This window comes from Leptosomus discolor, chromosome 3 (genome assembly GCF_034619465.1).
Source record: "Leptosomus discolor isolate bLepDis1 chromosome 3, bLepDis1.hap2, whole genome shotgun sequence".
Taxonomy (NCBI): Eukaryota; Metazoa; Chordata; class Aves; order Leptosomiformes; family Leptosomidae; genus Leptosomus; species Leptosomus discolor.
This window is the reverse complement of record NC_141393.1, coordinates 85480129-85505107: the sequence shown is the minus strand read 5'-3', so window position 1 is coordinate 85505107 and position 24979 is coordinate 85480129. Positions and strand designations below refer to the sequence as shown.

The 24979-nt window shown below is 41.2% G+C and overlaps 1 protein-coding gene across 5 annotated transcripts in view; it reads right to left on the bottom strand.

Annotated features, from left to right (window-relative positions):
* USP33 (ubiquitin specific peptidase 33) overlaps positions 1–24979 on the bottom strand; it is a 35427-nt gene that overhangs the window by 4717 nt on the left and 5731 nt on the right. For 2 of the 5 annotated variants that reach the window (XM_086463566.1, XM_009947337.2), the window contains 17 exons: positions 24044–24196; positions 23217–23316; positions 20629–20698; positions 19207–19320; positions 18367–18445; positions 15844–16261; positions 15294–15434; positions 13076–13188; positions 11822–11994; positions 11616–11686; positions 10996–11029; positions 10176–10221; positions 9277–9457; positions 7899–8025; positions 5782–5951; positions 4330–4411; positions 1649–1757 (listed from right to left, as the gene is read on the bottom strand). In XM_086463566.1, coding sequence (XP_086319692.1) covers positions 1649–1757; positions 4330–4411; positions 5782–5951; positions 7899–8025; positions 9277–9457; positions 10176–10221; positions 10996–11029; positions 11616–11686; positions 11822–11994; positions 13076–13188; positions 15294–15434; positions 15844–16261; positions 18367–18445; positions 19207–19320; positions 20629–20698; positions 23217–23316; positions 24044–24196 — 2181 coding nt within the window. Of the gene's footprint in view, positions 1–1648; positions 1758–4329; positions 4412–5781; positions 5952–7898; positions 8026–9276; positions 9458–10175; positions 10222–10995; positions 11030–11615; positions 11711–11821; positions 11995–13075; positions 13189–15293; positions 15435–15843; positions 16262–18366; positions 18446–19206; positions 19321–20628; positions 20699–23216; positions 23317–24043; positions 24197–24979 lie in introns of all 5 variants that reach the window. The other 3 variants (XM_009947336.2, XM_086463564.1, XM_086463565.1) reach the window with 3 other exon arrangements.

The window sequence follows — 24979 nt, the reverse complement described above, 5'->3', positions numbered from 1 at the left end:
TGAAAACAGCAACAAGTTCTTCTTAAGTACAAGTGCTTACCCGTCAAACACCACTGGATAATTCCTGTGAAGGCTGAACTTTCAAGTAGCAACAGAAAGCAGGAAACTTATTTTTGGAAAATAAAATAAAACTGTTTTGAAAGATTGCTCCACAGTTTTCTGGAAGGTTCTTTGTGTGATGAACTGTATCTTTATCTATGTTTGTTCTTCCCCTAATACTTTGAACAGATGCCAGTATGATTCCAAGCAAGGTGAGCTAATGCACTGGGACGTCTCATGGCTTTTCTTTCCTTTGGTTTAAAACACATGAAATATTTTTTGTTCCTACTATTTTTAATTTTTTTTTTTTTTTTAAAAAAAAAGAACATCCTGGTTTTCTGAGTTGCTGTTGCAAGGCAATGTAAGCGACTGTGCAAATCACAAAAACCAGCTAAGTAAAGAGTCCCGGTTGCATTTAACTAAATTTGTTTCTATCCTTGAAAAAACAACTTTTTTTAATAATTAAGATTTTAAGAAGCTTAACATTTTATTCTTTTTCAGAGACTACAGATCTTTTCACAATGTTCTTAAGAAATATGCAAAAAGTCACTTAAACCTTTAAAGCCATTATCCTGTAGCTCTGTAATAATACAGCTCTATTTCCCCCTTGAAGCCATGAGCCTGAAGCACCAACACAGTTCCCCAGGTTTCGGACAGAGTAAGTTTTGCCATCATGCCCTACACCCATCGTTATAGAGGACTACAGAGCTTTCTGTCTGCTAACCAGTAACAATACTTGCACAACAGTGCACATGTAATCGCTGTTGATACTGGAAAGATTTGCTAAAGCAAATGAGGTTGACTCAACGTTAGTAATAATTACTACCCAGTGGTAACCCAGACTAAACACAAACCAGTTCGAAGTGGCAGGTAAAGCATGGGAAAGCTGACACAACCTCTGCTGTGAGATTAAAGCACAGACAGAACGGAAAGAACAGCTGCAATTCTACTTTTCTCCCTCTCATGAATTAAGAGAGCAGCCATGGGACTCCAGTATCTCTGCATTTATTCTCACTGGAAACTTCAAAACACACTTCTGGTTTAAGAATCACAAAATCATTACTACTAGTTATGTTACCATCCAGACTCAAGCACATGATCTCTAACCCGTGGAAAATATAGCAGCTGCTTGACGTCAATTTTACAGATCCATTACAATACTAAGGCATTTACTTCACACAGAATTATTTATGTTTGTTTGTGTCTCTAACGATACTTTTAAAATTAGAACTAGAGATAAAGATTACGATTAACTTTTTGCTGGCGCAGTACTATTGCACTTAAACCGTACCAGACTGCATAGAACAGAGCCCTGGCAGCGTATGAAGAACAACTGCTCACGTGGCTGCACTCTTTCCGTATCATAAAAAAGCAATTTAAGAAACATTAAATATTCTCCAAGTACATTTCCATCCAAATAGTTATCGGGGATATCACAAGGACCTTACTGCTGCCAACAGGAAAGCAGGGATTCTGTATGGGCGTGCAGATCTTTATTGAAGTCCATTTGTTACAGGAATCACCTATGCACTTCTGGTAACCCCTCGGGTCAAGTCACGAATACCAGGTGATGCCAAAGAGCAGAATGAATAAGTGTTTACTTTTTTACCCGAATAAACATTTCCAGCTCATTTTTCCTTCTTTTTTCAATTCTTTCAGACTCTATTTGGCAGGTGTGACAAACGTACAGATGGTTAACAGCCGGTCCTCCTCCATACCTGCAGGGAAAGCAAACACCCATGAACCCCATGGAAAACACCACGGGAAGCGTCAGCTTCTTGTCACGCGCAGCAGCAGCCTGAGACGCGCCCTCACGCCGATCCGCAAACCCCACCGTGTATTTTCCCAGTAACATCTTGTCCCCTGTCCGAAGACATCGCCACCTTCCAAGGCCTGGCCGCCCAAAGCCAGCACAGACCACCCCAACGCTGTGGGATCACGCCCTCCGGCATTGCTACGGGCAGAACGTGTCGGTGAGCAAGCGTGCTCTGACACACGCACCACGTGTGGTTTCACTGCAGGCCTCTAAAAACGCCTGCTGGACACGTTCCAGCCAGCCCAGCTCAGCCTCAAACACACCCCTCCATCCCGCTGCGGGCTCCTCCCCGGTGCGCTCCCTCCCTGATGCCAGCCTCAACCTGTTCATCGTTTTGTTCCTAAACGTTACCCTCCAGGACCCTCCCCCTCCATCCTCTGCTCGTGTGAGATTGCCTTCAGGGAAGTCATCAGGGGCACGGTTACCGAGGGAGAGGTATAGCCAGGGGAGAGAGATGGACACATTTACACAGAGATAGAGAGAGAGATATGTGTGTGTGTGATTACGAACACGGGCAGCGATCGCTAGCCTGGAAACTGCAAGCCTGATAAAGAAAACGTTCTTGAATGACCAGCAGCCTTAAGAGATGAAATCACTACAACAGAAAGGTCGGGTTAAAATACACATCGAGATAAGGATATTTCAGGTTCTACTGCCTACTTGAATAATCATTTTTGTCAGAGCTGTGTTTTCTTCCAATCTTCTTTCTCCTCTAAAAATTCAGATTTTATTCCAAAAAATCTTACATTAAATGAGGTAAAAAGAGAGTGCTCTGAAGTATAGAAACATGAATTCAAGTTTAAAATATGAAAGTTCCTAAGCAAGGGTGAAAAATAACTGTTTACTTAGCGAATAAAATTAAACAAAAGTCTGCCATGGAAGGCGTAACAGTCTGTTGGGTTTTTCCCCCCCTTTTAGATATGTATGTTTGTCAGCCCATAAAAATAATTTGGGATGCCTTTTTTTTTCCCCCACAACTACAGAAGTGTTGTATTTTAACTGCAAATCAAAGCATTATTTCAGCACGACAGCCCTTGTACGTACGAGTTTTTTGGTCTATACTCAATCACCCCAGCTTACAGACATACGTTCCATAAGATGGTCACCTACCACTCAGACGGCACCTCTGCAGATGACCCTTTGTCTTTAGGCTGCACTCATCAGTTCCCAAGTTTTTACCTGATATAGGTCAAGTACGGATTATACTGTATTATCTTGAAGCAACTCTGACCCCAGGGTGCTTCGACTTGAACGGGAGTGGTGCCACGTGAGCAGCAAAATGAAGGTGTTTGGGACCTGGCAACTGGCACCGTACACAAACATCTCCTTAATGCCATCTCCATAAGAGTCAGTCTCCAGCACGTTTGGCTTCCTCGCCCTAAATCCTCACCCGCTGCAGCCACAGTACGCTCCCATAATTCCCAGGTAACAGCAAGACAAAAAGCAAACCATCAGGCAGCCAGTCAGAGCAGACAAGTGTTTAGCAGTGACAATTCCTACCTCTTCTCTACCTAGCAGATTACTCTCAAAATGTGGGGGACCCTAGGATCCCTGGGACTTCTACCTTTCTATCAAATGATTGAAGTTTGACATCTTATTTAAAAAAAATTATAGAGAAGGGAAACTAACGAGAACTTCAAAAACATCTTCCTTCAGATTTAACAAATACTTCTGCATACAGAAAATGGATAATGCCCTGGTCAGCTGGAAGGCACCACCTCTAGGAAAGTGGAAATAAGCTGGAAATAGTATTGTTCCTATTTTTCCACTTGTGTCCATTAAAACGAAACAAACCCAACCCTCTAGCTACAGTGCTTAAGTGGCAGGAAATGAACAGCTAAAAATATTTAATGCAGGTGCAAAGCAGAGTCCGTAAGGTCATCAGCAAAGCCCTCCTGCAGCTTTCTGTTACTTTAAAAGGAGATGCATCTTGTGAGAATCCCTCCTTCACAAGCAAGCACTTAAAGCTGACCTACATTAAAAAGCACGGAGTGGTCCGACGCAACGCTTATGTCTAAGTTGTTTTGAAGCAGTGCTGGCAGCTGAGGCTACGGATTCCAAGCCAGCATAAAGGAGAAGCCGCCTCCAGCCAACAAGAGAGCAGGACGCTGATACAGAGAGCTCTTTCAAAGTACCTCTTGCAAAGCGCGCTTCTGCTGACCTACTTTGTGCCGTTTTGTACACACCAGACACGTTTAGTGGTTTAACACTCCAGTTACGCACCTCTTTATGGAGGTTTTCAGCATCACTTTGCACAAGCAAGCTATATATAAACTGGCCGTTTCCAATCCCTCCACCTAGCTCTGTGGCTAAAGTGTGTGTGCGTGTGTGTGTATATATATATATTTTTAAAAAAAAATTTTTTTTTTTTCCTCCTGTGAGCCACTAATTCTCAAGTCCAGTGTTGCTGCTTGGCACATGTTTGCTTTCAAACAGTATCACTGCATTCTTCCCAGCTACAGTACAGAACTCACCTGCTATACAGGTTGTCCCATATATTTTGAGGTAGCATTACAACTAGGTCCTCGACGAAGTTAGCTTTGTGGGGGGGAACACCTGCAGAAGCAACAGAAGAGAGACTTGCTGATTTTATTGGGGGGTGGAAGGGGGGAGGAGACTATGTTAGAGGTCTCTAAATAAAAACAAAACACCACCTTTCAATAAATTCAGAGAAATCAGGCAAAACAAGTTTTGCCACAGTGTAACTCACCGTATTTAACAAGACCACTCTAATTTTAGCCTTTTATGAGGCTGAAAAGTTTATAAAAAGCAGAAGCAAACTACATGAAAGATTAAAATTGAAGGGCTAGAATCCTTTTCAGATACTGACTGCAAAATGCTTCTTAAGGTACACAACTAAAATGTTACAGAGTGATTAAACCTTTTGTTTATGCATGTCAGCACATTAGCAAACCGTCTATTCAAAAGTCACTTATTTGCTGTAGACCTCCTTCAGTCACTTCAGACAATGTGAATGCTGGAAAGCAGCAAAACCTCGGGGGAGGCAGAAGCAGAGGGGGGCTTGCCGGGTCGGAAGCGCTGAGCTGAAGCACACGGTAAGCAGCACCGTGCTGCGCAGAGACTCCTCCAGCAGGGAGACCTGCTAGTCTGGGCTCCGGCACAGGGCCACCTGCTGCAGCCCTGCGCAAGGAACGCCACAGCCATCGCGGCCACAGGGGCTCAGGCGGCAGCGGGCCATGGGCCACGGAGTCCCAAGGCAAAAGCTCGGCTCAGCAGCAGCGCCTCTCCTTGCTAACCTAATGCAGCTGTACTTTGTTACTAGGAAAGAGGTACAGGAACACCACGTAATAACGAGTTCTTGGGATGCTGGCACTTAAATACGGATAGTTCCCCAAATACCTTTCGCTTAACGCAGTTCTCTTGGGATTATTAACATTTAGCACAAAGTACAATTTCTATGCTCCTACAAAAACCAGACAGAATTACTGCTCTGATTTCACACTGCCATGCACGGGGTACTCTGCATCAGACCAACCCCTTGTTCCACAGCTTTTGAGCCTTCTTGTTGCTTCCAGCATGCAGCTGAGAAGAGGGATTAAAATTGGAAGGATAAAGTATTAAGGACGGCATTAAAGTGACAGGATTTTTAAAAATGGGAATATACATGCTTAGGAAGCAAGGAGGTGAGCCAAACTGCCCCTCTTTAAGAATCCAGAAAGCTTATAAACAAAAATCAAACGTGCAAGTAAAGGAAAAAAAATTTGGAGAGCTTCACACAGTATCATTTCCAACAAAAATGAGAGAAATAGTTTACTTAGGAGTTATAGTTCTAATTTACCTAAGTAGTTACAGAAATTCTAATATCAACTCACTATACTCAAATTCCTTTTAATTAAAACAAGTGCACATCCGTGTAGAGCCAACAGACAAATTCTTTTTAAATGATACCTCGGTTACAGCCTCACCTCCATGCACACAGAGAAAGTCATTATTTGAAATTGGTCCTGGCTCTGCAAAAGTCTTGAATTTATTTAACCACTGCCTGGAAACATAGAACTGCAGAAGACTTGGTTCCATCATATTCAGCAGACCCGATATCCTCCGCCTCTCTCGCTGTGCTTCTTCGCTGCTCTTCCTAAGGCCGAAATAGAAACCGTTGAACAAACATCACTCCTGTGTGCGGTGCAGACCGTTTGCTTTGCGGGAAATCAACTGTACTTTCACGTGAATCGCCCAGGCCGTGCCCACACTTCACAGCTCTACGAGCTTGCAGTGGCTGACTGCATGGGAAAACACCCGCCCCTCTTAGGGACAGCCAGAGCCACCACTTCGGTGTGCGGCAGGAACCCGGGCTGTCCTGCAGACCCGTGTGTCACAGGAGCCAGGGCCGCGCGGGAGGGGCAGCCAAGGCCCTTCACCCTCAGTGCCGACACGCCGCGTTACCACGCTCACGAGAACACACTCGCCTGCTCAGCCCACAACTCTGAGACCCCTGAAGTCCCCATTCAACTACTGAGAAAGCCAAGAGCGGGGCTGCAACCAAGCCAGGCGGCTCCCCCGCCGAGGGACGACGGCCACGGGAGGAGGACCTGCCCACCTCCTCTGCGCACCTCCTGAGCTAAAGCTTCGCAAGCCGGGCGCCGGGGGCCGGGGCGCCTCGCGGGCCGGGGCGCCTCGCGGGCCTTCCGAAGTCAGGCTGAGCAGCGAGCAGGCTGGGCAATGCCCCTGCTCTTCCTGCATCCCCTACTCTTCTCGGTGAGGCTGTTGCTGCTGGCCTGCTGGAAGTATCTCTGCTCTCCTGGTTTTAGACTGAATAGAACCTCTCTTCTCCAAAAGCAGGTCTGAACCATCCATTGCATCCTCCAAAAGACCTGAAACTTGACTCGGCACCACACAACAGCTGGGCCACCTCAGTTAATTTACGGAGTCAAAGTTGACTCAAATAGCTTATAGAAAAGCTTCAGACAGACCTCATGGCTACAGCAACAAGGCTACCGACAGTACAGCAAAACAAGTCTAAAAGAAAAAACCAATACTATGAGCCCAATTAAAACACATCACCTGTTTAAATTCAGTTCAAAGCTATTTAACAAAAATCTTAAGTCTGAAAATGAAATCCAAGTAGGTAAGTTCACTTTCCAGCCGTAATTTAAAAATGCATATGTAGCTCCACTAAGCTTTCTAAAATGCGCTGAAAGAACACCTGTTGTGCGTGTGGTAGTATTTTCTGGGTATATTCTTCTCTAAAAACCCAAATTCTATGAATGCTATTCTTCTATTACGTATTTTAATATGCTTGCAGACAATCAGGTACAGTGCTCTTTCTTTACAATACAGCACAACTTCCACATTCCTTTTAAAAGACCTACTGAGTCAGACTCACAGGCTTAGCTCAAGCAGTGGCAGGTACAAGAGCTCCTAATGAAAGTTAAAACATTCCCAGAACACATTTAATTTCTTGTGCAACTCTGACACAATCTATTTAGTGGAAACTTGATCTTAGTACCAGAAATCTAGAATTTGTTAAATTGCTTTTATTATTCCAAGTACAAAAATTCCTTAGACTGAAGATGATAACATGACTTCTCACCTTTTGTTTCAACTTTCAGGAAAAGACCAGCCTATAAATTCCCTGACATTACATTACAATGCAGTAAACCCCTGTTGTTCCACATCCCATCTGCTAAAGACTTTCCACAGTTCCCTTCAGAGCTCTAACAGTTAAGAGTCTGTGCGCAAAACCTCCCCGTGCGCAGAATTCCTTTCCTCTAATTGAGAACGAGGTAATTGGTGGCTAGTGCTAACAGATGCTCGAAGTTCTCTCGCTAGTCATCTTAGGACACTTTATTTATGTGGATTTCATTTTCATTTTAGGTTCCATACATGTTTTACCAGTGACAGAGCAAGTGTTAAGGACACGACTGAAGGATGAAGTCTCTCTCCAGCACAGGCTTTTCTGGTTGGTCGAATTCTCCCACTGTAACTCTTGTGGGGCAGCTCATCTCTGAAAGCTGCCCAACTGCTTAAAAAGTTATTTACATACCGGACTTAGGCGAGTACGACCGTACTTTTAATTTCTTACCTGTAGAAGAGAACATAGGCTTCTGCATTTTGCACTGTGGATTCCGATACTTCTGTGACACTCTGGTCATCAAATTCATACCACAAATTATTTAAATTGTTCCGGCAGTAAGCTATATAATGTCCACCTACAGTGTCAGAAGCAAGAGTTATTAAAAAGTGTCCAGAGATGCCCATTTTACTCTGCAATACATGAAAAGGAAGCAAGTCCAAAAACCCCAAGTTTTAAATAAGAAAAACATTAAATCATTAGCAGACACGACCTGGATATTAACCTCTCTCAAACTCAGGATCAGATTTTTTTTGGTCTGAATTTCTATCAGCTGGTGGGCAGCTGGACAATGCTCTCAGCATTCTCGAGCTCTTCAAGCAGCTTCTTGTCTAATGCACTCCTGAACCACGTCGTTCAAACCAGACTAAGACTGCCTGAACAAGTTACCCCGATCAGTGTCCACAATGAGCTCTTTTCAACTCTTATTATGCCTTATAACACAAATCAGCATAAATGTGTAACGTCTACATATCAAGACCAGACTTCACTGTATTTTGAAGACTATTCATAATATATTTTAAATTATTACTATTTTAAAATACATATTCAACTTCAACAATTAAATCATCAGATATCTACTAAACTGATTAGAAGCATCACCATTCAGCAGGCACTAAAAGGAAGATGAAAAAGTACCCAGAAAAAACACAAGTGACATCTACACAATGGATACCTGAGGTTCGGGGGGTATGAGGGGGTGGGTGGGTAACTTCTGTAAAAATCTATGAAGTTTCCAGCTTCAAACTTTTCTTTCTCCTATTTTCCAAATCTTGCAAATACCGAAAGCACATATGCAGAAACAAGCCTGACTTATAGCAATAAGATGTTTATTCACAAAGAGCAATTGCTGCCTGTTTTGGGGTGAATTGGTAGTGAACATCTTTTAAAAAAATTACTGGCATCTTTGTGGTGCTTTCTGACCTCTTTCAAAAAAGGTAAAGCGCACAAAGCATCAGAACTCTAGACAAACAGCAGCTGTGTAGAACAGCTGATCAGCTGGTCATCTGCTGGAACAGATGTACATTTGTACATTTACACTGTTCACTTTCAATAGTGCCTTTTTTTTTTTTAACTTTATATTCCAGGATCTGTTAATGTTTTCCCACCCACCATTCTGTTTAGGTATGCCATACCACCTCAAAGATGTGTCAGCTCTAAGAGCAAGCCATCTTACTTCTGGTTCAAGGCAAAAGACACAGCGTTTATCTTTCACATTATAGTTACCCATGCTCATCTGTTTACCCTTCAGGATACAGATATCATCCTTAAACAGAAGTGCTGAGGGCAACATCAACCGCAAAGACAAAACAATCGACCTCATACTTACTGCTGGCAGTGCCGTGGTGGCAGATGACTGACAAGAGATCGTAAGTCACTATCTGAGCTGGGCTGTCCTTCGCAAGGAAAGGCTGAAGATCCAGGCCTTCCAGGGGAAAGGACACATGGGTCCCAATTTTTGTGGAAAACATAAGTTCATGTCTAAATCTTTTGAGATGAATGCACAATATCTGTAAGAAGGATGGACAGGTTCCCTCAAGAACTCGGTATTTAAGAACTACACTGTGCATGCCATCTTTTTCTTTCATCATCCCAAAAGGATCCCTTTTCTCTAAGGCCTGAGGCAACTAACACAAGCTCTGTATTCCACAGATTTATTTATTTATTTTTTTAAATCAATTGCAGCTCAAGGAGTTAGAAATGAATTTGTAATTAATTATTGAAAGCTGATCTTACTGACAGTATTAAAAAACCCCAGTCCTGAACAGTTACTAACACTGACGCAGCAATGAACAATGTACCTTTTCTCTTCCTCAATGCTCCTATTGCACCATCTTGTCACGAGAGACATTAAATTCTTCCTGATTATCGCAGCCATCAACTCATGTTTTTAAGTGTAAGACCGGATGACCCAAAATGAAGTTACAAGCACTAATTACAGAAAAGATTTCCAGCCTGGCTGTGGTACGTAAGCCTATGATCTACAGGGCAAGTTAGCTCTGCAGGCTGGCAGTAACAACATTCTTCTAACTTTACTTTTCATGTACAAGCTTCACTTTCTTACAGAGTGAATAACCAAACGTTGCTCACCTTATTAAAACAAATGCCAATATAAAGATACACTTTCACCTATAGCATAAACACAGTTCACTCCACGCAACTCATTAGTCTCACCACACCCCCTAACCATGCAGAAAAAGGACTTTAAAGTGCGTGTAGTAACAGTACCTCAGGAAATTTTTGCACTTTGCAGAATTTCACTCCGTTTCTTAACCTAAGCAAAGAAAACAAAACAAAACAACCAATACTTAGTTCTGAAAAGGTTTTATTTTATTGTGCTAGATCAGCAAAAGTCTAAGCTGAACACTAGCTTAGTAGACCCAAAATATTTCTGGAATGTAGCCTAGACATGGAGTAGCCAAAATGATACAAACAATGACGCTTCAGAAGAAGAGACAATCTGTACTGCCACCGAATTCAAAGCAGCAATGATAATGAAGCAAACAGTTTCTCTTAGCACAAATGAAAGAACTTTAAGCTTCATGAAAGCTGATCATCCAGCAAAAGAAAAAAGACATCAACTAAAGTTTATTTTTAAGAAGTCACCTACAGCAGATCAACAGTTACATCGCAAGGAGTAACACTCCTTGTCCATCAAGGGCTTTGAGCAGGCTTCAGGCTGCCTCTGCTTCTTGGTTCTTTATTATTTAAAGCCATAGTGAACTTACTTAACACACTGAAGTGACCTACTGCCTATCAACGAAAACCTGCTAATAAGAGAGCACTAAAAGCTTTTATTTTATCAATCAAAACCAATTTAGAACGGTCTAAAATTGTAAGGACCATGAAAAAGAATTAATGGTTTGCAGTATGGTACGGTGAGTCAGTGCTTCCCAACTCTGCACCTTTGCAATACTAAGTTTCTGAAGCCAGAACACAGGGTAGTATCAAGAGATTAACATTACGGTGACACAGCCAACAGAAATAATAAGGGGCATTAAAGCACTCAAATTAAGACAGGTTAAAACAAAGATAAAAGCCAGCTTACTTTTTACACCTTCCACAGCTGTACATGTTATCACCTGCAAGTACCAAGGAGAAGAAAAACAGCCATTATTGTCTAAATCCAAGCAGTTATCCTTCAAGTGCATGCATTTCACATGTGAAAGTTTCAAGGGAATTTATCTTCAGGTTGCGTTTGATATTCAACAGTCACAAGAATATTGATATAGCAACTAAATAGAAAGGTTCTTAGGTTCTATGCTTTCAACTACAAAGCAGTACAGCATAATTTGAAGAGATGATGCTATAATTTAAAACAGAAATAATATTCTAAATCCAAATTAAGATTATGAGAATGAATTTTAATAGAGTGGGTTCTGAAAGTTTTATGAGCCTCCAGTTTATACCAACCATTTCATTAGACCAAATTCAGATTTACTTGACATTTCTAAAGCAGCTTTCACGGGCATTTCTTGCCTCAAATACTCAGCTGAGTGAAAGGCTTACCTTTTTGAAATGAACGATCCCACAAGAGCAAGGAAGGGCTGTACTACAAGCTAACAGGTGGCCTTTGCTTAATTGCATGAAGCTAAAAGATATTATCATCTTATTGGGACAGGAGGAAAAAAAGCCAGAAGAAACATGTTCATGTAATTAACCTCTTACCCTTGAGCTCATCTCTGGCGAAAAAGGCAGCAAGACAGTCTTGTAAGGTTACAACTGGACCCCAAAACCAGCTAGGAACACATGAGACAACAAACCTGAAACATCATTGACAGAAAAGAAAGAAAACCAACAAATGTTCTGCCAGAAGAGCAGAAACTGGAATTTCAAAATAGATACAGGAATAGAACAAAGTCAATATTACTTACCTTTTGAAATATTCCATGAAAAAAGCTATCCACCCCTGGGGGGCATACGCTTCTCCACACGACCCTGCCTTGACCAGAGCTGTCTGATGACTTGCAGAATGGAGTTTAGCAAGATCTTCCTTACCCGGAATAGGCAAGGACAGATCCTGAAAGGTCTCCAGGGTTACAGACAGCTGAAGAAGAAAACAAATGAAAGAAAATATAGGTGAGCTTGAAGAGAAACAGCAATGAAATTGAATTCTGTAAAGTTCACCAGTAACTAAGTCACTGTATAGCTGAAAATTCCACTAGGTAGCAAATTACTTATAAATAAGGAGATACAAGAATTCATTCTCTGAAAAGAGAAACAATAAAATTTTAGAGTGAACTTGTACATTGTTATCACTGAAACTTTTGTTTTTTAAGTCGTTGTTAATTATTTGTCTTCCAACCAGTCAGACGAAGCACCACGATCTTTGCCTCGGGCTCCTGTCACATAAGCTCGCTTCGGAAAGCTCCAGCCCTCTGTTTTGACAGTCTGTGACATTATCTTGCCCTAAGGTAACTGGACCCCGTCCAAAGGAGACCCAGCTGTGCCTTTTCTTTCTCCCATGCTGAACTTAGTGATCCCATAGTCACAGAGTAAAACTCGAAGCAAACTTTAAAAATTCGTATTTGTCTTTTTGAACCTGCTCGCCAAATTACCCCGAGGTTTTTTCAGAGCAATGGTATCAAATACTGGAAATCCAAATCTTTGCACTGGGGACACATTTCTCAGCATAAGGTTTAAACTTCGCCCTGACCCAGCTGCACGCCCTTACTGCTTCCCTCGGTTGAGACCTCATACCACCAAGGCCGCTGTCTGTCACTTTTCTTCGTAACGTTACGGACCTGAGGACTTGCAACAGCAGCCGGTATGCATTAGGGCATTCAGAACGTCACCAAAACTAATCACACCTAAGTGAAGTTGAAGAGCAAGCCTCTTCCTCCATCCTTGCTGGAAACCAATACTCAAAATGTGATTTTTCAGCTTGAGTAAATCTCCTGCTAGTCTATGCTGGTCTGAATGCAGGCTAGTCTAAACACAAAGGGCTGGGAGTAGCTGCTATTACTCTTTGAGTAAAGCAGCAGGAAACAACCTCACCTTCTGAGGAAACCTGCCACGAAGGAGTAAAGTTACCAGAGAACGACTGTATTTGTAAAGCTGCAAGTATTTGTATCGGGGGAAAAAAACCCAACCCATATTAAAAGCTACAGCTTCCCCTCCTTACTCACCCGATCACAAGTTAAGCACTGTACTGAGCTTATTATAGTCCCATCAAATATATCAGAGATCACGCTCCTGTACTTCTTGCGCTTCTTCCTTTTTGGTGATGATACAGTTGAAACTGTAAAATGACGAAAATAAAATGCTGAAAGTGAATCAAGATACAGTGGATACTGATTTCCTTCAACTTTGCATAATATAGTTAGAGATCACACATATTTAGGATTAAATTACGAGCCAAGCCCTGTTTTCTATTTACTAAGTATTTCTTGAGAATTACACAACCAGATTACTGCTAGTACCAGGCAATTCATGTAGGTTCCTCAGGCAGTTTATTGGGGACAAACACCAGAAAATTTTGCCTCTGTTTACGTAAAACTCAAACTGCCAGTCTTGAAATCTACAGCCTACTGCTACGAGATTGACCTTGGCAGGAACCCCCCCGGGTATAAGCTTCAAAAGGCACATTCTATCCAACATTTAATTTGACCTCATCTTTCCAGGGAGTTTTAACCAGGCTGGGCTGAAGCGCTTACTGTGTCACAAGGCTGATGACAATGGGCTGATATAGACTAAATGTACTATGAGGGTCCAGCTTAACAGCAGCTTATAAAAAAATAAAGCCAATAACATGCGCTGCCCACCCAAATCCACTACCTATTAGGTAAACACACCAGAGCCGTCTCTTGGGCTCAACAGTCTACTGGAACGGTAGGCTAAAATGAAGACCACAAAACCTCTTCTGGAGTCAGTACATTACCAAAGAAACGACTCAAAAGTCTTGTAGGAGTCAAAGGCAAAGTGCCAAAACGCTGACAGCCAGTAAGAAGATAGGCAGTGAAATGTGGAAATAATTACAGTGAGAAGGAAACTGAATGACTCCAGTAAATCTTTCACATACAACACAACCTCCCAAGGCTCCTTTGTACATAAAGGGTTTGCCCATAAGCAAGTACTTGTCTCTTCGCTGTCCAGCAGCATTGCATATTGTCTCTGTATCATCCCATCCCTAGAAAGATGTCTACAATAATAAAAAAGTCTGAATTCAAAAGTATCTCCGGCAGAAAGAACGGCTGCTAGAAGTAATCTAAAACCCCCTTTTTCACAACGCATCAGATAAATAAAATACATCATGGACACAAACTGCCTCAAAGAGCCTGTTGCCCAGAATTGTCTAAAGTTCCTTTCAGTCGCTTATTTTGTCACTAAACTGCTTTAAGATGGTTCTAAAGTGTTTAATCAGCAGTGGTGGGGAGGATGTGCTGTACTTATCCACACTAACACACTGCAGGAAGAAACAAAGGCACAAGCAGGGGCATCTCAGAATTGTGGCACCAAAACTGGAGACAGCAGTACAGACACAGTGCCAAGACTGCTGAACAAATGAGCCAAGAGGTCAATGATTTGAGTCCATTATCATATGGTTTAAGTCCATTAAATCATTGTCATTCAACATCAATGCCGAAGCACCAAAAGCATAACATGAACATTCTCAGAACTCATGCTGGACAGCCTGTTGAACGAAAGAGGATCACGATACTAAAGTTGTGGGAGTTTTTTGCTTTGATCTGGTTTAATGCCTTAAAAAGCACATTCCAGAAGACAAGCTTTAATAAAAGTAGTCTACTGTTAGACAAATAAGGGCAAAAAAAAAATTATATATTGTTCCCTGTGCCCCAAAGCCGCACTGTCTTGCATCTAAAGGCAGTAAGTTTAAACATTCTGGATGCTGATAAACGCATCATACTGCGGGAAGGGCCAAAGGAAGTGCTCCGCACCGCAGTCAGCAACCATCAGGAGGCAGCTAGTGTCTACAGCATCGGTACATGGCTCCCTAAACCTCAGCAGACTAGAACACGGACTGACCCAACTTCTGCTGAAGACCCAGTGTGCTCGTTCTCTGAAAAGCTTTACCTTCCTGGGAGTACTAACTTCTCACACGCCTTCCCTCTCTCCAAACCACTGCGACTGGGAAAGTTGTCTAAAAACATTCTTCCATCCTCCCAAAGCAGAGGCAAACACGACTCACGCACCAAAAGAGTCAGAACTTTAAGAGAAGTAACGGGAATGTTATCATATGCCCAGCTCACCCTCTCCCCACCAGTGCCAGGGGATGAAACCCCCTGAAGAACAAGGCCGCGCTGCTCCGCAAGGCACAGACACAACCAACGAAAACCGTAGTACAGAGCAATGCGGTACTGGGGGCAGAAAATAAAGGGCCTGTACCTTTTTTGTGGACTGGTGCCAGCGAAGAGCACGATGAGAACGATTTTGGAGGACTGTTTGACAAGCGCATGGTTGTCCCTTCATTTGATGAGGGGGTTTGGGCTGCAGATATATCATTCATGTGGACATCACTGATGCACTCTGCAATTAATATTTGCATTAGTTCATTAGCTCTACCAAAAAATGTACTGCAGAATGAACAGACACGATGGTCATGTCATTCACCTGACCACAGCGTCAGGTCGCTGGACATTTTGGAATGAAGCACCATTCCAACTCACGTACCCAAGAACAAAACCAAAAACCTCCACTCTTCTGGGTTATCTGAAACCTCAACCCAGTAAAAATCTTTAGCTTTTCAAGGGAATTTAAATTGAATGCAGAACACCTAAACTGAAGAAATACATTAAGAAGGTGCATTGTTTACAAGTAAATCCAGCTATCCTACTTGACCCACACCTCTCTGCTGTATTCTACAACTCACTTCCACTCACACAGACATTCTGGCTCAGAATTTGACTATTTCAATTGCACATTAGCAGTGTCTTACCTGAGAATCTGCTATGTATCTGCACTTTGACAGTTCCTTGATTATTTAAAAATTCAGTGGTCTCTGAAGCAGTGTTCGTGTCTTTTTCCAAGTCTTCCACAGAATTTGCTCGTTTAAGCTTGTTGCTTGGTATTTTTTCTTTCTGCCAGTCTTTAGAGGCAATTGAATTATCATCATCCTGAATTAACATGGCTGTCTCTGCAGGATCCTCTAAGACAGGTTTGAAAACAGCATCATTCTCCATTTTATCACAGGTACCACAGGATTCGCAGGGCTGAAAGCCTACATCTGAGTGGCTCTTGTCTTCCTCCATATTCTCTTCAACACTCATAGGCTGGGCATCTTCCAGTTCTACAACTGGTTCTTTAAGTTCTTCATGAAGCAAATCCATTAAGCAACGCAAAAATTCTTGAGCATCCTAAGATTTTAAACAAGTTTTACAGTATTATTCCTTCCTATTCGCAAGCTATTAAAGTCATACCAGGAAACCATACAGGTAACTAAAATGAAAGCTACAGCTGGCTGTTAAAGAATAAGGTAAAATTCCTCTGATCCAGGGCTAATGTTCAAAATAAATTTCATTTCCAGGCCACATATTTGTTTCCTGCATCCATTTCCTGCATGTCATAGGTAATCTCGTCATACAAGTTTCCTCCAACAACACTTCCAATTCCCAAAAAGCTTATTTCAACGACTAAGAAAAATACTGCCACAGCTCACACGGATGACAAACGTAACTCAAGGAACTACCAACGACATGGCCAGATTCCAGCTTTGCTGGTAATGGGACGTTTTAGGGACAGGTTTTTTAAAACCGTATGCGGCATCTTCTGCAAAGGAACCAGCGCCTCGCTTTCACTGGGCATGGAAGTGCTTTGTTAACAAGCATTACGATGTACCTAGCCCTCCTTTCCAACTGCATCATACTGTCAAACGAGATTTTACTACTTCTTCTCAAGCCTGGACCAGAGCCCTCAGCTATCAGTGTTTCCACAAAGAGCTGTCGATATCACTGTGAGTCTAATTTGTGTTTGGAAATATCTTAAAAGCCACCAAAGCTCAATAACCCACGCAGCAGCTTGGTTCCTGGCAATAGAGACTATCTCCCAGAGCAAGCATGGGAAAAAACAATAGCCTCTTCTTGGCAACTACTGCTGCTTCTATTGTCTTCTGTTTTCCTTTTTGTACTTTGGTTGTTCATAATAATAATTTTTGCTGCTCAACATTCCCATCCATCATAGCACTTGCTTATTAAGCTCACAACTGCTGACTAGAAAACATTCTTTTTCTTAAAAACTACAACTACCAGATTTGAGTTTGGGTAATGAAAAAAACTGAGTATGCCTATTTGCTGGTAATCCTTTTTTTTTTTGTACAAGACTCAAACCTTGAGACACAGATGAACTGCGAAAGAATTCCTTTTTCTCCCTGAAGACTGGACGTGGCTGCCCAACCTGCAAGGCTGGGCAGCAGGAGACGGCTGGACATGAAAGACCTGCTCTGTTTTAACTGCTGCTGTGAAACCTGCTAAACATACAGCTGGAGCGTGATCCCGGCAGAAAGGTTCTCATTAAGTCTTGTTCTGCATGGGAACAGGCGTTCTCATCAGCGTTCAGAGTTGCGAGAACCAAGTTCCACAGTGTCTTCTCGGTTATCAAGACTGATTTTCTACTTCTCCAGAAATTCATGTGGCTCTTAAGAAATTCAGGACTACATTAAAAACCATGGAGATGACTTTAAACGCTCACTTTACAGCTACATGCAACATTTGAACATTAAAACCTGTGTTCTAATCCTGCACTCCACAAATATGAAATATGCTGAAACAGCAAAATTCCTTTGAACAACAGCAGATTCCTGGAAGATTTTCTCGAGCTTTTCTAACTTCAGGGGTTAATTTCTCCCTCTAGCCCAAAAGCTCTTAATAAAGTACTGCAAACCGTGTGAATGCAGCAACACAGGGTACGAAGGCCCAACTGAAGAACGCCTCTGTTGTACAATAATCCACTCCTATTTAACCAGTTTCCAACTTACAGTTCCCACAACACTGTTACAAAACACACAGCGCTGCAGTTTTTTTTCAAAGCTACCAAACAAAAATTAGATACTGTGTATTTAATTTTTTAAAAAGGTAACTGGTAGATGAATATTAAAAAAATCTGTTATTTTTTATTTTTTAACATCTTTATTTTGTATTCTGGGACTGCTCAAATATTAGCAGCATTATTTCACAGAAGGGAGAAGTTTTACATACGTATTATTTTCATTTTCCTGAAAAAAGGGAAAAGAAGTTATTCCGAGAAGTTGAAGGCCTTTCAAGAATTTGATATAAACAAACATAAAACCTGACTTGACTGTTGATGGTTCTGTTTCAGACTGTCTACATTTGAAGGATAAAAACTAAAGTTTATGTTGCATTTGCTTTAGACAAATATAGGAAGCACGGAATCTGAAGCATTAGATTTAAAACCAAGAGATAACTTTATGGCTTAGGCAGATTTAAAAGACATCAGAAAGTTTTACCTGTTGAGAGTAGCCTCGAAACGTTGGATTAACAGTTTTAATTCCTTGAAATAAACCAGTAGGAACAACAGAACCAGGCCTGAATTAAAAAAAGTTTTAAACACATAAATATACATAAACGAGGAAACACTTAAATGGAATTGTCTATCTTTACTGGGATCATCATTTTACCTGCAACTGAACTCTAACACATCTAACACCAATAGTATTAACCTTAACCAAACATAATGTTGGTATGGAATTATTAACTATATCTTTTATTTTTTTTTAAAATCTGTCACCCAACACAAATAGAGACTATATCGGGCCTTTCAGGCCACATTTGTCAGAGAATCAGATGACATACCAGACATACTCAGCACTACGCACAATTACTGTTTCTTTACCTTCCTACTTGTATTTTGAAGTATTTTCTTAGACAGAGATAACAGAAATTCCATATAAAGAAATAAGAGAAATTGATAAAACATCGATATAGAATGAGGGGCACAGAGAGGATCAGTAATTAAACATTTTGGATGTATTTCTGGCAGCTATAAACTTCATTGTAAAAGCTTAATGCTACTTTGTACAGTGTTTATCATCTATTTCTTGACAGATCTTCCTTACTACAACTTACATCAATTATTTGTCCTATCTCTGGCAGATATGGAAAAGAATAGGTCACAAGGAGCGTTTAAATCCTGCAAGCTCCTCTTTCCTTCCTTGATTTATAAGACTAATTCTGCGATACGCACAAAACAGAAGTTAGAAACCCAGGACAGATTAATGCATCCTTCACGACTCCGGAGTTTATTTATAACCAATTCAAGGCCAAAATTCGATCACCGAACGCAATACCTGCTTTTGTGCCAGAGTTCCGTCATCAGCTTGAGGTAACTTTTACAAATTGCCGTTTTCTTCTCTGTTCGCGCCAAGCCTCCACAGTCAAGAAAAAAATGTGTCAAAGGTGGGCTGATTAAAAAGAAGAAAATAGTATTTTTTTCAGGTTGGTACAATACAAGAGGAAACCCGCATTTCATCCAAGCTGACTAAAAAAAGAGTAATACTATTATGTAATTGAACAATTCCATTTCCTACATCCTTAGATGCTGCAACCAAACATTTCCTAGTAGGACAGCTTCAGCATCCCAGCATCCCCGCTCCTCCAACGAATTCTGACATTTGTTAAAGCAGCAGGATTGTCTAATGGGACTCAAGTTCGAGGCAATTCCTACCAGCCACCACGGAAGTACCCAGGTACAGCAACCACCACCGTAAGCCCGGTCCACAAAGAGCATCTGAAACAAACCTTCTTTCCTCTAGAACCCAGCAGCGCCACACGATGTTTGCAGGTAAGTGACTAATACTTCAGTGATTATTTATCTGCTTGCTTCACGCAGTGTTGCCAACTCAGATACTCCCCCTTCAACCCCCCGCCTGAAGTCACAATCCCTCACACAGGCCAGACCTATCTCTATGCGGGAAAGGCGGCATCCCAGCATCCCTGCAAAAGCTGGCATTTCCCAACGGAATCGCTTCCTGGGGGTCAGAGGCCTCGTCCACTTCACCCTCCAGAGAGATCCGCCTCAGCTCTCCTCTCCCTCGACAAAGGGCCTCGGTGAGGTCTGCTTAGCCCCGCGTCCTGCCCGGGGCGCAGCCCAAAGCGGAGGCACACAGCAACCACGTACGAGACACGCCCCAGCGCCGTCCCTGCCCCGCCGTCTCTACCGCGAGAAACTTCAGAGCTGGACGGTGTTTTTATCTCTTCGGCTTCGGCAGATTTCTCGGCCACGAACTCGCCCGGTATCCCCCCAGGATGAAGGGTTTTGTGCTCTAGCCATTCCGAGGATGACTGAGCATGGAATGCCCCAGATGCCCTGTCTGTAAGGACTGAATTTGGACCTTTTGATCTTAATGTGTCTCTCTTTTTTTAGTTAGGGTTTATTCTCATGCATTTCCTTTGTTTTCTTCTGTAGCAGAAAAAAAGCAACCCACAAATTTAATAGCCTTTATCAGATTTTCTTCTAATTTCTAGAACTGCATATATTTTTATTTAGGACAGTGAAGAATTAGAATGTAACCAGGAAAAAGCTGAGCAGCCCATATACTGTAATACGTCTTTCTCCTATCAGCGACACAATTGTTTGTAGTGTAAAAGACTGAGATTTAACAAGATGTCTTCTTCTGCGGTAGCACAGCCCTTCGAAATCCTTAAGTCCATCTTGAAAATAATGCATGTATAAGCAAATATAAAATTACGTTTACAATCCTCTTCCTTACCAGTTGGAAAGAGCTTGTAAAGCTGCATTCATGTAACAAGTGTTTCCAATATTTTTTAGTCCTGTTAGACCTGAAAAACAGAATGAGTACTCAGCAAGTCTGTTCATCCAAGACAAGACACACTAAGAAAAATACTTCCCAGAAAACACGTACTAATTACAGTCCTCATGTAACACTTCTGATGCAAACGATAGCGCAGAGCTGTAACCAAAAGAAACACAGGACTCCTAAAGGAACACTAACCTAACTAGAAGAAGTAATTAAGTGTTTTGATTTTGGCTAAAACACTTCAGACGAGTAGATTGAATTTCATCTTACTAACTTTTGATGTTTCATGATTGTGATTTAAAATATGTTTATCAATATTTTAAGTTTTACTTGAACTTGACGATTTACCTGTTCAGTTAAACTGCTGCTATGCCACATCCATAACCACTAATCACATTACCAAAAGCTCCTCAAGGAAGATTTCATTCTTCTGTCTCAAGCTCACGCTGGCAGTCAGATTACACTAAACATTCAAAACCTACTCAGCATGTGATTATCCCGGAATCAGAACTATAATTACCTACAGTCAGTCTTTTTCTATGCCAATTACATACCCTTATTTTTATACACAGACTGCTCAGTTTAGACTTCCCCACGGAACCTACTTTCAAGCCCGGACGGCCTGCTTTCTTTACCAATACCCACGTACAGCCTTTCGGCACACACAAAAGTTACAATTAACATATATTCTTTCAGTGATTGTGGAGCCATGAAAAACACTCTCTAAATACTTGAGGAGAGGCTGTTTAAACAACTCCTAAGGATCATATAACCTCAATTTGAATTTAAATAATCTGAAACACTTGCTCTTTGTACCTACTAAAGTGTTAAATTAATGAAGTAATTAATTTCAAAATAAAATTGCTTATGTATGAGAGAACAGTAACATTTATAAGCAAAGAATCAATAGAAGACTGAAAACGTTCAGCAATCAACATCGTTGGCTCTGTGCAATCCTTGAGGTATAGGAACTACTCTGATCATTTTAGTCTGTGGCAGAAAAATCAAACTTACGAAGAAAATCCTTTTACATCTAAAAACCAGTTTATTGGTTTCAATTTGCTAACACACAGAACTTCATTTTCAAGTTGCAAAGGGTTCTTCTGTCTGTCTGAATGGAGACACAGTCCTGCTTCCCACCTCTGAACCTGCATCTGCCCTTCCAATCTCTGCTACAAAACAACAGCCACTCTTACTGCAATTGGAAAGTAAGAACAGTCACGGGATTTTTTAATATTCTATTTTAACAGCAGAAGATGTATCAGGAAGATACTCTCACTGCAGTTTCCAGCCCGCAGTGCTGCAAGCAAAGTTTCGAACAGATGTCTTCTCTTGCAAAGACATATTCTAATGTTTGCTTCATCCAAAGCATTTCAAAAGAAATTTTAAGAACAAAGTTAAATGGAGCTAAAGAATTTTTTTTCCTTTAAATTTGAGAAATGTATTAACAGAGTCACATCAATACTACTGGGAATTTCAATGCAATTCTACTTGTATATTACTTCTATACAAGTTACGTTCCCAAAAAAATATTAATGGGACAAGAGGGCACACAAATACACACACTGGTAGGAGAAACCAGCTGGGAGTAAAACACAAGGTTTAATGATTTAAGGGCAGATGGCAAATTAGTGGGGTGGTGACATCTCCAGAAAGACCGTGCCAGACAACAGAAGGGGTAAAGTAGGTTTTTGGCCAGTGTCAGCAGACTTAGGAGAGGGAATGCTGGTAGTAGACGAGTAAAGGAGAAATGAGATCCCTAACTTAGCATAACACTCTTATTATCTCCGATGGAAAACAAACTGCCTTGACATATGCACTGGCACCTCAACAACCACAGCTTAACAATCTGCTGGTCAGATTTTTTTTGGACAAAACGGTAGTCAGAAATATTCCCTTTACTAACAAATACACGTATCATTTTTTAAATGATCAATACCAATTTGAAACTTGTAAGAAATAATAATCACGTTTTCTCATGAAATAAGAAATAAAGGCTTCACTGCTTGGGGTTTCCTTCCACTCTTATTTTCATCTTTACAATAGGTTAATTATAGGATGAGGTAGGTAACCTTTTATACCAGAAAGTTTGGCAGTGCAAGAAATCCATTACTGAAAAAGAGAAAAACCAAACCAAAAGAAAACCCCATACTACAGGCATAGAAAAGGGTTACCTAAAACTCAGGAAAATATTGAAGGCAGGAATCTTTTAGGACAGGAGAGAATATTAGAACAGATTTTACAAAAAGCTGCTGTTACCAGAGCAGCTGGAACACCAGCCACATTACACATGACTCCAACACGCTTTCTTGTTTTTATCACCGCTTGCAGGGGGGCACTACATTTATCACCACAGCCTCTGCTCTGAAGGTAAGAAAGGATTGCTGCAAGAAAGGAGAAACTAAAAGCAAAGATCTCAGGCGGAGCGGAACAGGAAACAATCCCACTTAGAAGAGAACCAGTATATAGCTGGAGAGCAGCCTTGGAGACATAACCCGTGCGATAAAGGGCAACAAAGCACTGGATTTTGCTTTTATTACCTCTAGTCTTTAACTCATCTTCTTCCACTTCTACATCTAAGTCATCAAATACAGCTGCTAACGGAATCTTCAGGGTGGGATTACTAGGTATTTTAAAATCCTTAATAGGAAAAAAAAAGAAAAAATCTATTTACTTGTATTTATCAGTTTTCCTCTTAATTAAGTTTATGTATAATTTCAGCAACAAATCTAAGAACTGAAAATTATGTGAACACATTTTGAAATCTCACTGCACACAAAGTGAGAAGACAGGATTCCACAGCTACTCTGATGAAGTTTACTAAGAAAAACGCCACGTTTTTGTTTTCAGATTAGCAGTGACAACATTGCATGGTTTTATGACAACAGCTGATGAATCAAAACAAAGCAAGTTATAGCATTTTTCCCCTTGGATAACAACCAGTGAGCCAGCACTGAAAAGCTAACGCAGTAGCCGTCACATCAAAGCCAGTGTATACGGTTTGATATGCCACCAGATGGCTCACTTCACAAACTGAACTGTTGGATGCAAAAAGTACAAATAGAGAAACAAAGCGTTAGGCAGGCAGACACCCATTGCAGGACCAGCTCTTTCTGTGAGCACATAAACAAATATTCTAAACAAAACGTCTGACAGACTTCAGAAGTCCTACTGATTTTTCTGTGTATAATACCAGTTTCCTCAGAAGATTAAAACAAAAAAATCTTCTAAAAATAGAGAAAAAAAATATTAAGTTCAGTCACAAGAAAGGAGAAAAAGTCAGTCTCTCACTTGAGAAAAGACACAATGCTCACTGTAAAGCTACAGCTGCCTTTGTTTCATCGGGTTAAAAAAAAAGTATATATACCTGCACACTATTTTCTTGTGCTTGGTGAGAGAGTCTTGCATTTGGTAGTGGAGAATGAGATCCTAATTTTCTGTCCAGGAATACTTCCTTACTACAGGCATAACACCAAACACGGAGTGTAGTAAGGTTGACAGTTAGACAGTGTTTTGTCTCCTAAAACAGAACAAAAAACAAAACTGAGATTCAGAAATTTGGAATAATTAAATACTGCTACATGCAAGCTTGAACAGAAGTATTAAAACTCTACAACTTTCAACAATGAAACAAGTATGTATGTTATAATATTAGAAAATACATATTCAACTACCAAAATTTTAGCACAAAACTATCCAACACTCATTTTTAGTACAAGTCACTCAAATTAGCAACAAGGTATGACCAGAATCTAAGCCGTTGTCGCATCTGACACACTTCCGCGCAACTTCAGAAATAAGAAGAAAGCCTGTTGTCAGAAGTGTTAAATTCACAACAAACCCATTTTCCAGGAATGGCTGCTGCCGGCCGTAACGGCAGCTGCCGCCGCGCTACAGCACGGGCGGCGTTTAGCTCTACCGGCGGGCTGCAGGACAGTCAAGGCATTTAACAACGAGGCATCAGAAGAGTAAGATGGGATTTTTAGTTCCATCACAGTAAGAGGTGCTCATATCAAAACAAACATTCTAGACTAAATCAGCTCTTTTGTTGACAGCTTCAGACTGTGAAGCAATACAAAAACGCGACAGATGGAGAGTATTGTTATTGTTCACCTTTCTGTTTTTAACCTCTCGGCTTATGGTAAGATTGTGTACACAGTTGCTACCATCCTCCAAATGTTTCCACCAATCCCTCCTGTATTTCTTCCTCGTATGTTGTCACCAGCCAGGTTTACAGACAATGAGAAATTCGCTAGAAATTAGGAAAATACTGCAAACTGCTGCAGGATGCCCAGTTTCCTCC